This window comes from Maylandia zebra, linkage group LG18 (genome assembly GCF_041146795.1).
Source record: "Maylandia zebra isolate NMK-2024a linkage group LG18, Mzebra_GT3a, whole genome shotgun sequence".
Classification (NCBI taxonomy): domain Eukaryota; kingdom Metazoa; phylum Chordata; class Actinopteri; order Cichliformes; family Cichlidae; genus Maylandia; species Maylandia zebra.
Window position 1 is genome coordinate 23,712,526 of NC_135184.1, and position 14,996 is coordinate 23,727,521.

A 14,996-nucleotide genomic window follows, 5' to 3' on the forward strand; every position below is an offset into this window, starting at 1 on the left:
CAACAGCAAACTTGCAGTACATGTTGCAGTGTTTATTTGGCATTTTTCATACAGATGAAATTACAACACATTATTCAAGAAGTTAAAAAAAAAACATAACAAAAGACACATCGTCATCGTTTGATTCTTTTAATAGCGTTGCCATACACATGAAATTTTAAATCTTAAGAACTCAGTAACACAAAGATAAGAAAACATTAACAATATTGTTCCCCTGCCTCTACGGCGTGGTTGTGTGAATTGTAGACTGAGGGAAGAATATGCAAAGAACTTCCAAAATGGCCCAGCAGCAAATCAAGAAGCAGGAGTTGCACCCTTCCTCTCTGGTTTCTTAAATTGCTAACTGCTGAATCGTGCTGAGTTTGGAGTGCGTTTTTCATCATTTCCTTAAAAATACCTAAAATAGTCCTGATTTTGTAAACCCGCCTCTTGAAATACCCATGTGAGGTAAATTCATGTGGACCGGGGAATCCCATCTTCTTCTAACCCGACAGACCGTATAATCTTTTGGCATTGAATATCCTGCAAGCGCAGTCTTTTCACCAGATCCTCATCAATTACAACATCATTCACAAACAGCAGAGACACACTCAAGATGCTAAGAGATGAGAGCATGAACAGCTCTACGTCGTATTAGTTGTAATGGCATTCAGCTTCTTTCTTGACATCTCAACAGATGACAGAGGTATTTTCATGTAAATACAGGTAGGAAAAAAAAAGAAGAAACATTTAGGAGCTACCATTGAAGGCAAATACTTTAATGTTTAAATGAAACTTTAATTACATAAAATAAAACAGTATCAACTTAGCAGAGATCCAAAATAACAGTTGAACATGCAGAAAAGACAAAAGCCGGGCTCAATATATATATGTACATATTTCAATACAGTTTTCGGGAGATCGTGATCTCCAGAAGCGTAAACTGGAATTTAACTGGTAGTGTCGATTATTTACTCTTAGAGCTGTTTTTGTCAAGCTAATTCTTGTTGTTTTAGAATCGTTTCAAACAGCTAAACTCAAGTAGGATTTAGACGTCAGCCTGCCGTTTCTCAGTGCATATGTGAAAAAAGAAAACAAATATATATTTATATATATGTATATATAATAACAATGATGTTTGATCAAAATAACGCTGAACATTCAGCGAGTCAAAACGACTGAAAATCAATTTGGGGGATCTAAGACTCGTGTTACACAGGTGTCTCAAATTTGTACTGAAAAACAAGGCAGTTGTCAAAAAGAAGGCGGTTTCTGGTGAACAAAATTTACAGAGGTTTGTGTTTAGGAAATATCAGACTAAAGCATTCTGATGTCTAGTGAGGTATTAGTCCGCTCTCATCTTACTATGCCTTTTTTTAAAATCTTCTTCAACTACACCACCAGTGAGCCCTGTGGATGAATTTAAATGCGCTGTTTACTCGATGGTCAGGCAGTCACAAGTCGGTTCATCTCGTTTTCTGGGTGTGAGGACCATCTCGTAGGATGATATGATAGACTTTGGTGAATTTTCCTTGGTTTTATCTCCTTTCTGCTCCTTTTCAGGAGCTCCTTAGTGTCTTCCTCGTTGTTGAGGTAAGAGTTTCCCTTCAACAGTGAGGCGCACAGATCGATCCATAATAGTGATACTTCATCATCCTGTTGTCAGTTATTTGGTTAAAAAGGTCATTGTATCACAAATGGCGAGCCATGGAAAATGAGCCTGGTGTGGGAAACACTGCTCCTCCGATGTTTGTTGGCAGGACAGTTTTGTTCTCTAAATGTATTTCTAGTGGGGTGCTGCTGCCCTCTACATGAAACTGCAGAGTCTTTAGTCACTATGACATGTGGGTGGTGACATGACTGGCTGTGGTGGCCATATCGGAGCCCAGCGTGAGGAGCTGGTCTCCGGCCTGGGACCTGGCACCAGAACGACAGCACTGGCAACAAGACAGCTCCAGCTTGGCACTGGCTATGCTATTCTTCTACTCTCTTCTTCTGGAGGCCCATGTGGAGTCTGAGGGCTCGTTCATGAGGGGGAATTGAGCGGTTACAGTACAGTGCATATGATGGCCAGCTGGCGCTGCAGTTTGATAACCACACAGATGGATAGTGATGAGTCAGGAGGTTTCCTGTGGGTCCTTGTCGTCACTATTACCAGACGGAGACCTCGTCTGTCAGGGAGCTACTGTCCTGGGACATACGGCCAGCTGATTGAGTTTCCGGAGAGCTGCATGTCCCGGATCAGCGTCTCAATGGGTGTCTTTCCTATCAGGCGCATGAAAAAGAGCTGGGAGATGAGGCTGGCAGGAACGGCACGCAGGGCGGGCAGGCGCAGGAGGAGGCGGCCGAAGCGCTGAGGCTGACTCGGGTACTGCATCCTCTCGTACTCTGTCAGAGCCACCTGAGCCTTCTCCTGCAGAGACTCCACGTGTACTGGGTCTGTTAGACCACAGGCATCTAAGAGGGAGGAGGGAGGAGGCAGTTACTTAATAGTGTGGGCAGGTTACATAAAGAGTCGTGATGAGCCTAGAGGAAGGATGAAATCCCAGCAAATAATGTAATAAAACCTCCCAGAGGGAAACACGTGAAACCAGAGTGCTTCATCTATGGATGCTCTCAGGCCAAAAAATGATTTATAAGCCTCACTTAAAAAAAGTTTTACTTTAAATAATGATCGCTTTTAGAGGTGACAGTCGCTATAAACTATGTCTTTAAGGCAGACACTTATGTAAGACTTAAGTCAGGAAAAGCTCAGGGCTCATGCTGATCAATGGTGCTGCTAATTACAAAGCACTTAAAACATTACTGCATTTTCAATGACAAGCCAGGAGATGGTGCCATAGGAGGTAAATTGTTCGATGAATGCCTTGGACTAAGTGGCTTGTTAGTCTTCCAGCAGTTCTTTGTGTTTTTTCTCCATGAAAGAAGAAGAAGGGTCTTTTTTACAAGATAAAGCTGTTGGATGTTTGCCAGGCACCATCTAACTGTGAGGATTTGTACCATTCTTTTGTTGATCTAGCTGTGCTAAATGACAGCAGGTGAAGTCAACAAGCAAGACGTTTTCTGCTCTTACTAGCCACTCGAATCACTAATCACCTGGCGAGAACAGCGCGATGGCCTTGAGACAGCTGTACTCAGCAGAGTCCACCTGTAGCCTGGTCAGCTTGTCCACCTGGTCCTGGAACACCCTCACCTGATCCATGAAGGACACCACGCGCTCCGCAGACATGGGCGAGGAGTGGAAACCAGCTGCAGCCAACAGGGGCGCCATGTGGAGCGGCAGGGCAGACTGTGCCGCGCTGAGGATGAACAGCTCGCTCCAGCTCAGTCTCAGCAGGGCCACCTGAGGATTTAGTAGTGTCTCAATCAGTGACACCCCCCCTCAACACTTTAATGTCTACTCAGTTCATTCTGCTTATCTTTTACAGTTCCTGCAATATAATCTGATAAAGAGGGAAGAGTCTTTCAAAGTCAAAACTGTATATGTGGCGTTTAATTAGAAATAATCCTCTAACCTGGTCGGACACAGGCAGCTCAGGGAAATAAGGGATGTTCCTCGCCCACTCCACTGTGCTGAAGAGTAACCGCGCAGCCAGTTCACAGATATTATCTATTCCCATAGCGTTATCAGGACCGGCCTGCTGGTTGTACTGGTGTCCGTAGCGACTGTTGGGGTAAGGCTCGGCTCTCAGGAGCTGGGAAATAAGTTCAGACACTGGCTGACCACCACCACTACCTCCATTGTTGTTGTTATAGAACTCGCCGCCTCCAAGGCCACTGGCGCCACCTATGGGTGTGATGGAGGGGCTGAGGCTCGGCTGAGGTGGGATGCGACCGCGTTGAACTGCTGTATTTTGGTTGGGGGACAAAGGGGAGGAGAGGAGAGGAAAGGAAAGGAAAGGAAAGGGTTTGGAGAAGAAAAGGGCAGAATAGAAAATTGCAAAAGACAAGGGGAGGTGATGGAGGGGATTTGGTTGAGAAGACCAAAGAGAAGAAAAGTTAAAACTGAATTCAGCCAGCAGTGCATTTCTGATTACCAGGCCTGACTCAATTAGGAAGCTATTCTCTAGCATTGAAAGCATGCACAATCAAGCTCAGCTCAAAGCAGGGCAGAAACCAGTAGAGATCTCTCCATTTGGGGATATTAATTCCCGGTATGAGCATCTGCCCTTTTCAAGCGTCCTTGATCAATATGCCCAATTCACACATACAGTAGGAATGCGGCTCACTAGCTGACTCTGACCTCTGACCTCTCAGTCAAGGTAGTGGAGCAAAGGGAATCTCTCTCGTTTTCTATAGGGACTCATAATGTGTGTAGTTAGCGTACTTTGTGATCTGTGATTGCAAGGAATAAACCAACTGAAGGGACACTGAGGGAGGATGTCTGTGCTTAGAATCTCCTAAATGTTGATGTCAGTTTTAAAAAGCCTAACAAATGTGTTTGTATACAACTATTTATTTATTTGTTTGTTGTTGTGTATCTGTCAGAGGGACATTTACTGATGGCCTCGCCTGATCCTCCACTTAGGGTGAAGTTCCCATATTGGATTCTTCTTGATTGAGCCAACAAGTCAGAGGATTTCTGTAGCTTCAACCAGAGGTTTAAGCCTCTGGGACGCAGGTGTCTTAGCCCTGTATCCCTCTCACTCACTGTTACGCAGGCACTAGATTAAGCCACTTAGTACATGGCATTGAGCTGACACGCATGGCTTGCTAAGCCATGATAGGACCTAGAGAACCATGTGTGGCATTCTCTGCACTACAGAGCACAGAAAAGGCAAGATCACACTAGCAGATAATTACTACTATACTTTAATGGGTTTTTATTCTTTATTTTAAAAAAGTATCTGACGGAAATAACGAGAAGACTCTGATGCTTAGTGCTGAATGTCACTTATTCCCCCTTTTTTATAGTGTAGTGGTTTACACATTTGCCTAACAAGCAGAAGATCCCCGGTTCTTTGGGGTTTACGTAGGGAAGGGTATCCAACATATAAATCAAATAAGCAGAGCTACCCACTGTGGCGACCCATTGTAAATACAAGAGCAGCTGAAAGTAGCCTCTTTTATTCATTCAGCTGAACTATTTCCACTATTGTGCAATTACAATCACAGCATTTGCCACAGTGTTTCTTATTCTTATAAAGTGAATGGATGGTAAAATAATTTGGGGAACAGGATAGTTACCTTCTTTGCGCATGCCAACACGGAAGCACTTCTTCAGGCGACAGTACTGGCACTGGTTCCTGTGGTGCTGGTCGATCTGACACTCTCTATTTGATCTGAGAATAAACCCGCCAAAAAAAGTCAATTAATGAATAATAAGTCATTAAATATTTGATTGTCTGGAAAAATGAAGTTGGCCTCATGTCATCGCAAACAATTCTGCAGCACATGCAGCAGAGCAGCATTACAGATGTGTAAAGTTAATAAACATTTGCCTCACATCACACCTCTTACACACTGTATTTACATGTATTAAAATACATCGACCACATTGTCCTGTAATACAGTTAATAACGGTCAGCTCTACTGCGGGCGTCAGTTTGTGTGACGTGTGATCAAAAGCGGCCAAACATGATGACAAATATAAGAACAAACCCCATACAGCGAGTGGAAAAGCTGCTCTGCTCTGATGTGCAGCCATTATCTTCCTCTCAAAAAGAACAAACAAAAAATCTGATGAGCATAAAAGCTGTTTGCAGATTAGTGTCAACAGCCTGATGCCAGCACTTCCTTTTAACAGAGCTACTCAACATTAATATTGCATTATGAAACTAGATTTTCCACGAGGCTGCGCACAACAGGATGGCGCCCAGAGAGCTGATGGCTACATGGTTCAGTCATGTAGCTTAACTGTATGTAGCTGTGTGCTGTGCACAACAGACGCTTTCATTATTATTCAAGTAAAATTGGCTAAAATGTTATCATGGGCTAAATAAGTCAAATGAACAGCAAATAAATAAATAAATAATTGTAATTAATTAATGGATTCAGACAGTTTTTTGATCAGAAGTGAACAGAAATAATCTGAAGTGAGAATAGCTTGGCATGGCAAAGCATGCAAGCTGAAGAGCACGGAGAGTTTTTTAGATCGATTTAAAAAAATGAAAATAATCACTAGTTTCAAAATTGTAATGGCGATCTAGTGAACACATATAATAAATATTAGCTACAAATAATAGCTGATTTGATTAGTAACGTTTCTGTTATTTTTGGGGAATAATTTAGTCAGAAAAAAAACAGATAATAGAGAAAATGTTCTTCCCACATGAAAGCAGTTTGTTTTGTGGCACTTAAAGTAGTACACCCAGTACAACAAGACAAAGAAATGCAGCGAGTCCTTACATTTAGGAAGTTTATATTTGTCAATAACAACTATTTTTTTCAATATTTCATTTAGGCTACATTTTTTTTTTTTAAAGAAAAAAAAAACCACATGGGCGTATTTTTAACGATAACTAATCTCATTTCCTCTTTCACCTTCCAGATCCTGTATTAAGCGGGTTTCTCAACGCTGTGCGAGCTCAGCCCATCAATAAATCAAAAAATAACAATTACCCACAATGCCTCACCTGCAGGTGTAGCTGAGGTTGCGCCTGACGCTCCTCTTGAAGAAGCTCTTGCAGCCCTCGCAGGTGAACACTCCGTAGTGTTTCCCGCTGGATTTATCCCCGCACACCACGCAGTCCACCACGCAGGCCTTGTCATCTTCTCCGGCTTCCATGTCGCTGCCTCCCGCCTGGGGAGAACCGTCTTCCTCCTCCCCCCTCAGGTAGCCCTTGTCCCCCAGCCCGTTAGTGCCCCCATTGGGATCTCCCCAGCCCCCACTCACCATGGCCATCGCTTGGTTACCGAACCACCGCAGAGGAAAATGGGACAGGCAGCCAAGATTTCTGGTTGCTGTCAAGGTAACATAAATATCAAAAAGTCCAGACTGTGTGTGCGTGTGTTTTCCCCCACCTCTCCCTCTCTCAGTTGTTTATGAAGTCTCTGGGTTATTATACAAAAGAACAGAAAGAAAAACAATCCTTGGGGTTGATGGCAGATGTCAATGAGAGGGGGTTAAAAAAAAGGAGGGGGCTTTAAGCCTTTGAGTAGAAGTGTGTTTGGCAGGAGAACGAAATAAAAACAAGAGCGATCAGTCTCCTCCCACTCCACTATGACCTGGAAACAGTCTCAGTGTGGCAACTTTTAGTTTTGCATGCATGTAGATTTCAGTGTCTTGTGTCTCCCGTGCTCTGTCTTTATCCAGCTCGTAGCCCTTGCCTGGTGTTTTCGTCCTCTTCTTCAGACCAGTTCCTGAGATGGTTAAGGGCAACGAGCACTGCCCAGGAAAATAGTCTCAGCCGAGGAACCTTACACAGGAAACACACATTAAGCGCACACCCTCCAAAATTAGAGCAAAACACAAAATCATTTGCAAGCAAACGGCACGAGGTGCAGAATCCCGTCTCGCGCTGCTCTGCATGCTCTTGTCCTCTCACACACGTACAGCCCTGTCTCTGTAGCAACAGTAATGGCTGAAAAAGGACCTCAGCATAGCTCGCCTCAGCACATGCCTGGAGACCATTTCACCGCCCCTCTTAAAGTACCCCTAACACTGAATTTGCCCTTGCTAGTAGCAGCTATTCTGTGTATGTAGAGTCCTTTGAGAGAAAATGTCAAGCTTACCTTAGAGCAAACAGTAATGTGGTGTCTGTGGCTCCCCTCGCTGAAAAAGAAATCCTCTCGTCGCTCTAGAGATCTTCCTGAGAAGGCAGGCAACTCTTCTCTCCCTGCTGTAATCCTCTCAGCAGCAGCAGTAGCATTGTGACCCGTGATGGAGACATTCCACACTGAGCAAACCAAGTTAATGTCCACGCAGCAGCTGCAACATTTTCAGGTGGTCACGGCGGTCCTCAGAGCGATGTTGGGGGCAGCTGCAAAAGCAGCAGCGGTGGCAGCAGACCTGGCGACGTGGACTGCCTGCACTCACTTCCAAAATACACACCAGCAGATCCCCGGCACAAGGAAGTGATCTCTCTTCCTTGCTTGTTGTAGCTTGTTGTAGCTTCAGTTGTGACACAAGCCTCTGTGCTTCCTGCTTCCACAGAGAAAACCCAGAAAAACAAGAGAGCGTACAAGAGGGTGTCCGTGTGCTCAGCCCTCCATAGTTCCTGCGGTCGCTCTCCAGGCGCCTGTGCAGCCTCCCTCCAGCCTTTTGTCAGTGCTTGTCCACCAAGAACTAATGACTTGCGGCCTAGCCCCTGTGTGCTGCTTTTCGCCTCTGTGTGTGTGTGAGAAGCTTTTCCCTATGGCTCAGGCGATCAGAAGGAGGGGGTTGCAGAGATGGGTGCTCCTCTCACCCCTCTGTCTCTCCCTCTCCGGCTTCACAGTCCACAAATCAGATTATGATTCAAGGAAATGGCTGAGCTCGACACACAGACTGAAATTCTCAGCATTTGCTTTTTTCCCCCCACCTTCTGTCTCTCTCTCTCCTCGACCCTCTTTCCTGTTGTCTGTTTTCCTCCAACGTATTTGTAAGTGTCTGTGTGTGTGTCTGTGTGTGTGTCTGTGTGTGTGTTTGAGAAAGAGAGATCAAGCAAAGCCGGAGAGAGAGAGAGAAGGAGGGAGGGGAGCAGGAGTGTATGCAGAGGGGGAGGGGGCTGTGTGTGTGTGTGTGCGCTCCCAGGGATTTGACACTGCTATTCAAGCCCTGTGGTTACCATGGTGCTGGCTGCCTTATATGGCCATTGGAGTCAAAGAGCAAAGAGAGTGGGCTGTGTAGGGCAGCGTGCGCACACAAACACACACACAGGAAGAATGTGGAGGATGTCTGTCTTCAGAGATGCAGAGAGCATGACCCCGAGGCCTCAAAAACCATCCCGACAAAACCAGATTACCCAGAAGCCCCACAACAAACACATGCAAGCCAATCTCCTGCTTCGCCTTTGTCTTTAAGAGCACCCTCAGATTCATGCTTTCATATCACAGTAAACTTTATTTTTTAAGAAGCCAAGCGAGGTAGCATCGAGGTGAACTTTAGTTCCCAGCGCAAAAGCGCACTGCGCCGTGAACGGTGCTCTTTGATCCCGCGTACATGCGAGCAGTTCTCCCGAGAACACTTTTATTGTGCTAGAAAATAGAGGTTACCATTTAATGGTCACTGCTCATTTCTCAGAGGTCCTCTGTTTTCAGCGCTTTGTTGCTGCACACGGTGTTTTGTGTCGGAGGTTACCCCGAGAGGTCAAGCTGACTTTCACGCCCCTTGCCACGCTAAAAGCCCGGGGTCAGATTCCGATAAAAGGGTTGGAGAGGAGGGACGACAACCTCGGATAAGAGCTTCAAGAGATAAGTGATGAATCTGCTTGTAAACTGCGCAGCTTCATGGGGGTCGCAGTCGAAGATATGGATAGATGAAAGTGCCCTGAGAGATCCCATTATATGCAACTTGTCTTATCTAGAGATTGTGAAGGTATCTCCCCCCCAACCCCACCCTACTGACAAGCAGCTGGTTAGCCCCACCCCCATCTGCACTTTTATTGCATTCCTAAATCTAAATCCAGCTTTACCGCTCTCCCCCTGCAGAACACTGTGTGTATTTGTGTGTGTGTGTGTGTGTGTGTGTGATAGAGAAGCATTGTCCTAACCATTGTGCAGCTAATGGGTCATCAGAGGTTTGTGTGGGAGAGAGTGTGTGTTAATTTGAATGAAAGTCCCTTTAATTAGGCCTCTGTGCCTGCTTATTGTCACTTCTTGTGTTGAGAAAGATTAGGCTTGTCAAATAAAAGGCTGCTTATAAAAGGAGTGTGTGTGGAGGGAGATGAGATACCCAGCAGGGCCGATAATCAATACTTTTTGTATCTGAAAAACAGTAAATTTAAAGAGTTCCCATTAATTGCCCTGTCGTTAGATGTCAGAAGATTTTCAATTTGGCATTGCAGGTCAGAGGATGTATTACAGGTTGATTTACGCAATCAAAAGAATGTTAAAACCATTTTTTTCTGAGTGTTTTGTGTAGCTTTATCGCATTATAAATAATGCTGTCAGTAATATTTTAGAGCTCTTGTGGATTCAAACCCCTGGATTCTGAACTTTTTAGTTTTTTTCCCCTTTTTTTGGCCTTTATTTTGAGAGGTTAGTACAGGGAACAGGCAGGAAACAGGGAGAGAGTGAGAGGGGGATCTGACACACAGGAAGTGGTCTGACCTGCACGCAAACTGAGGCTCCGGCAGTAGCCTTTGGCATTTGTGTCGCCTCCTCAACCGGCGGAGCTTTAACAGCACCCAACTGCCCTTCTTGTATGCCATTATCCATGCAGGTTCAGCATTAGCGCACCAGATTGCTGCCACTGACATGTTCTGTCTTCAAAACATGTCAATGGCATCTTCCTAAACTCTCAGTTTTAAAAATGTCAATAATAAAATTGTCATTTACAGAACCCGAATAGCATTTCGCACACAACAGGTGTGACATTTAAGATCACTTTTTGCAGAAAACAATGAGAATATTTTACATTCTCGTCACTTCAACGCCAGCGTGTCTGTCCGATTTAATGCTGCTACTGGGGGCAGCAGAGGTGTGACCTTTGGACTTGCAGGATGTGATCGCTCCCAGCGAGAAATCCAGAAATGCAAGACTGTGAAAAATATCTGTCAAGCAGCCAGAACAACAGACACAAACGTGCATACACATAAAATAGTGAAGTCTGACTATCTAATAGCAGTTTAAACATTTTGGAGATTCTCTTTAGGTCAACAGGGTCACGCTACTCAAAGTGCAAAATGCTCCCACTTATCAACAGTTTTAAGATAACAAAAATAGAGAAGTTTAAAAAAAATGCTTTTTTTATGTTCATTGCAAGAACGGCTCCCCTGCTACACTAGTTTAGTTGGAGAGCTGAGCTGTTTTTCTGTGATGTGTTCTTTTGCTGTTGAACAACTGATGGGTTAGCTCAGTTTCAAAGACTGCTAAAATAAAAGTAAAATGCAAATTGGCATGTTAACATATTGAACATAAATAAATGAAATATTGTTTTATTTGTTCAACCTTTTGAGCACTGCTTCTGTGTACAGTGGTCCGTTGCTATGATGCGGTTCACTTTTCGCGGCCTCGCTGTTTTGCGTATTTTATTTTTGCATGCTTTTTGTTTTGTTTTTGTTTACAGCACGTCCTGATCGGCTGTAGACCATTGTCAATCAATCTCCTACATGCCATGTCTCCAGCTTGTCAAATTTACATAAATCTTCGATCGCTAGCAGTGTAACTCTGAAGTGCTGTACTTTATGTTTGTAAATGTTTTGCACCTTCAAAGGCACCTACAGTAGCACCCAAAAGGCAGAGGAGGATGCTAACCATCGCCGAAAAGATTGGACTTCTGGACATGCTAAAGGAAGGTAGAAGTTACCGTAAGCGAAACAAAACAGTCAGATAAGTCCAACTTTACTCAACTCATTCTTCTTGCTTCCTCTGCTCCCGTACCATTGATTCATTAATGTTGAATTCTGTGGCAGCTGCTCTATTCCCATCTTCTGGACCTGAAAACAAGGTTTGATCTTTGGTTTTATTCTATGATACTGGAAATATTTTTCTACTAAGATTTGAACTTTGAGGGTGTTTAAACAAGAGAGAAAAGTGTGAAAATGTTCATGCCTGTCTGAGAAAAGTGTACAAAGTGTGTAGTGAGGGGTTTTACAGCCTTAAAACATCTATAATAATTGTAAAAAATAAAGTTGGCTACTTCGCAGATTTCACCTATCGCAGGTTATTTTTAGAACATAAACGAGGGACCTCTGTATACCTGTTACTTGTATTACACTTTTGATTGGTGTAAGAAAGTCAGTGAAAGTTTTTTTGAAGAAACAGAAAAAAAATCTAAATTGGCATCCATGAATAAAGTTATTATCTCTAAATTTTGACTTAATATCTCAAAATTAGAGTAAGGGGCTTGAAAATGTGTCCTACGGATGGCAAATTTTTATCTATTTTTTTCCAGTCCCATGAAAATCAAAACATTCCCACAGGCAGAAAAAGCTTCCATAGACAGTCACATCAAGTGAAAGAGTCAAATGTTTCTGATGTTTGCCGAAAATTATGAATGTAGAGGTGATGCAAACAGTGAAAATCAGAGCATTTCAACTACACTACTTTTTTGATGAGTTCATACTCCGATATGACTGACAGCTGCCAGCAGGTAGATCCAGTCTTGCAACAAGCAAGCAAAGGTTGGTCACCTGTAATAAACAGCACTTGTGATTTTTAGCCCAGTCTGTTCTTTAAAAAATAATGTGTGTGTGACCGAAATATCTATGAACGTCACCTCTCTGAGATGAGATACACAGATTAAAGGAAAAAAAGAGCTTAAACTAATTTAACCCCTTTAAAATTTTAAGCACAGTCTAGATCAGCAAACCATTTCCCAGGGTCCCTCAATGTTGAGTTTTCACGCACCAACATCAGTAATTATAAATAATTAAACAATCGCACACCACAGCAGGCAAGCATGCATTAGTATGCACCACCATGATGATCTTATGTTTTCCATTTCCTCTGATATTGCCTTGATGACGCTCTTTTATATATATATATATGTAAAAATGAAATTGAAAACAAAATAAAATCTATCATAAGAAGAAAAATGTAAGTGTGCTTTATTTAACAAAAAGTAATAGATTGTAACAGCACCAGCAGTCTGTAACATACTGAAGAATCTGAAGTACTCGGAGCATTGCAGTGCCTCGTACACGAACACTGTGTCTTTGTATAGCTGGCTGTGGCTTCTTTTACTGAGGTAAGAAATGTCCAAGTTTGTTACGGATCCGAGGAACCAAGTGAACAAGACACAGCTGAATCCTTTCCTCAAGGTTAAGCAGCCTGATTGGGGTCAGAGTTGGTGAATACATCAAATGCTGACAAGCAGCTGGTTAATAGAGGACATGGCTAGCTAAAAAGGCCTGTTAGTTGACTTTACAACCCCATCACTAGACGGAGGCTTTGTTTGCTTTAAAATCACATCTAAATATACACAGTTTTACATCTCTACGTTTACACATGCATGTAAATCTGGCAGGTCTTGATGCATGCACAATCATCCAGCTCCGTAAATCCCAAAAGGTTGATTCAGTTCATGTGGACGTAACGTTTTCACGTATCCAGTGACTACAGTCCGAGACAGATTAAGTCACACTTGAACGAGTACCGAAACCTTTCTCCCACTGAAAACGCTACGGCCACATGAACTCAATCAACCTTTTGGGAAAAATCTGGCATGTTTTTATGTGGGCTCAAATATTTCATTTAAACTGTGCAAAAGTTTGACTTTTTCCTATACGTCTATCTACCTAAATGTCTCATTTCTATGGGATTATTGTCCATCTCTCAGGTTAGAGATGACTCTAGGTTATTCTCAGTAAATCATCTTATGCAATTCTAACATGAAACTAGTTTTCCAAGTCTTTAAACTCTGCTCAGAAAACCTATTTGTCAAATTTAAAATGATTGTTACTTTTTTGGCTTTAAGCTGCCAACTTTCCTTTAAATTTAAGTTTACGGGGCAGTTAATTGAACCGTTTGCTTGTGTAGACAAGTTGAAACATGAATCACTACTGTTCGTTAACATTTTACCTATTTAAGTTAACCTTTAAATGTCTCATGTTAGGCCATCCCTCTCCCCGAGGCATCCCCACCGAACTCTAAACTGATCTAAACTGTGTGCTTTCAACTGCATCAACATATGGAAAGTAGGTCTTTACTTAAAAGCAGTCGTGAGGCGTCTGTGTAGCCTTTTTTTTTTTTTTTTTTTTTTTGCAGGGATGCTGTTTTCATCACGCTCTGATGGCCGTCAAATGTTTAGACTTGCAGTGACAGCTTCGCCCTGAGACCAGCGTGACCTCTGACCTTTGAGGAATGGACAAGCCTGGTAACAAAAACAGAAGCCTTTTGTGTGGGTCAAAGGGAAAACATCTGCTGTGCTGAAGACACAGAGAGAAGGAGGGGAGGGGGATTAACTCCCAGGTATTCATCATTTGGTCTTTTCAGTCACCTCAGATGAGAGGTGCTTGGTGGGAACGTGCAGAAAGCCACTGTACATTCCATCATTACAAGCGAAACCCCCCCCTTCCTCCCGATAATTTCCCGTCTGCCTCATGGCTCAGCAGGAAAAAAGTGATTAAAAAACATAGATAAATACAATATATATGAGGGGGAAATTTCTTTGATATGAATGCTCCAGTCTTTCTTATCACATAACCGCAGGAGGTGCTGGCCACAGCTATTCTTTCATTTTTTATTTTTTTTTCTAAATTAAATTTGAGCCAGAATAAATGATCTGAGAGGATGGCACATCACAGGGCCTGTTGAGAAAATTCATTTCAGCAATTCTGTCTTTGATATCATCGCGCATTGTCGTGATAAATGAACGTCTGAATTTTTTAACCCCGCCGACGCGGTGCAGTGCCATTTAAATTCAGCTCAAGCTGGAGCGCAGACAACAAGAGCAGGTATTTCCACTTTCTTTGTGCACAAACTCTGCACATGCCGTTATTTAGCACCACCTTGTTTATTTGCCTTTCCGCGGTCTGATGATTGACGAAGGCATGTACCACCTCTTTCCTTAAGTAAGCCACCCAATACTGCACATGTTCAACATAACTGCGCAATGTGCACATGAAACATCTCAAATCCTATGGTGTGATTCTGGGTGTCATCCAGGAGTTTTTATTAGGAAATAAGTTTGGGGTTTTTTTGGGTTTTTTTTGTTGGGGCAGATAAAACAGTATGCCAGGCAGGTGGTCCAGGAAGCACTGGAGTAAAAAAGAAACATGTAAATTAGATGCCTTTCCAAATATTTGGTATTAAAGTGAAAGCTGGACAGTTTAGGGAATTATCGAGCAGTTGCCAGGCAACCAGCGGAGCCTCCAGGAAGTTAGTGCTCCCAGCCGACACATAACACAAACCCCCTCCTGGTAAAACTGCAAATTGTTTATACACTTTGGTGTGTATGCATTAGAAAAATGAGATGTAACAATTTAATTTGT

General features: G+C 43.1%; 1 protein-coding gene across 2 annotated transcripts; it reads right to left on the reverse strand.

Moving 5' to 3' along the window:
• Positions 1-11: 11 nt before the first annotated feature.
• Positions 12-8,566, reverse strand: nr2f6a (nuclear receptor subfamily 2, group F, member 6a). 2 transcript variants are annotated; one of them, XM_004542383.2, is made up of 6 exons: positions 7,654-8,566; positions 6,555-7,337; positions 5,167-5,261; positions 3,495-3,823; positions 3,076-3,322; positions 12-2,436 (listed from the first exon to the last, which is right to left on the reverse strand). In XM_004542383.2, the coding sequence occupies exons 2-6, from the start codon at positions 6,821-6,823 to the stop codon at positions 2,162-2,164; spliced, it is 1,215 nt and encodes a 404-aa protein (XP_004542440.1). In that variant the 5' UTR covers positions 6,824-7,337; positions 7,654-8,566; the 3' UTR covers positions 12-2,161. The 2 variants fall into 2 exon arrangements, with proteins under 2 accessions (XP_004542440.1, XP_004542439.1); XM_004542382.2 differs by having other exon boundaries at positions 3,495-3,826; positions 7,654-8,565.
• Between the last annotated feature and the right edge of the window lie 6,430 nt (positions 8,567-14,996).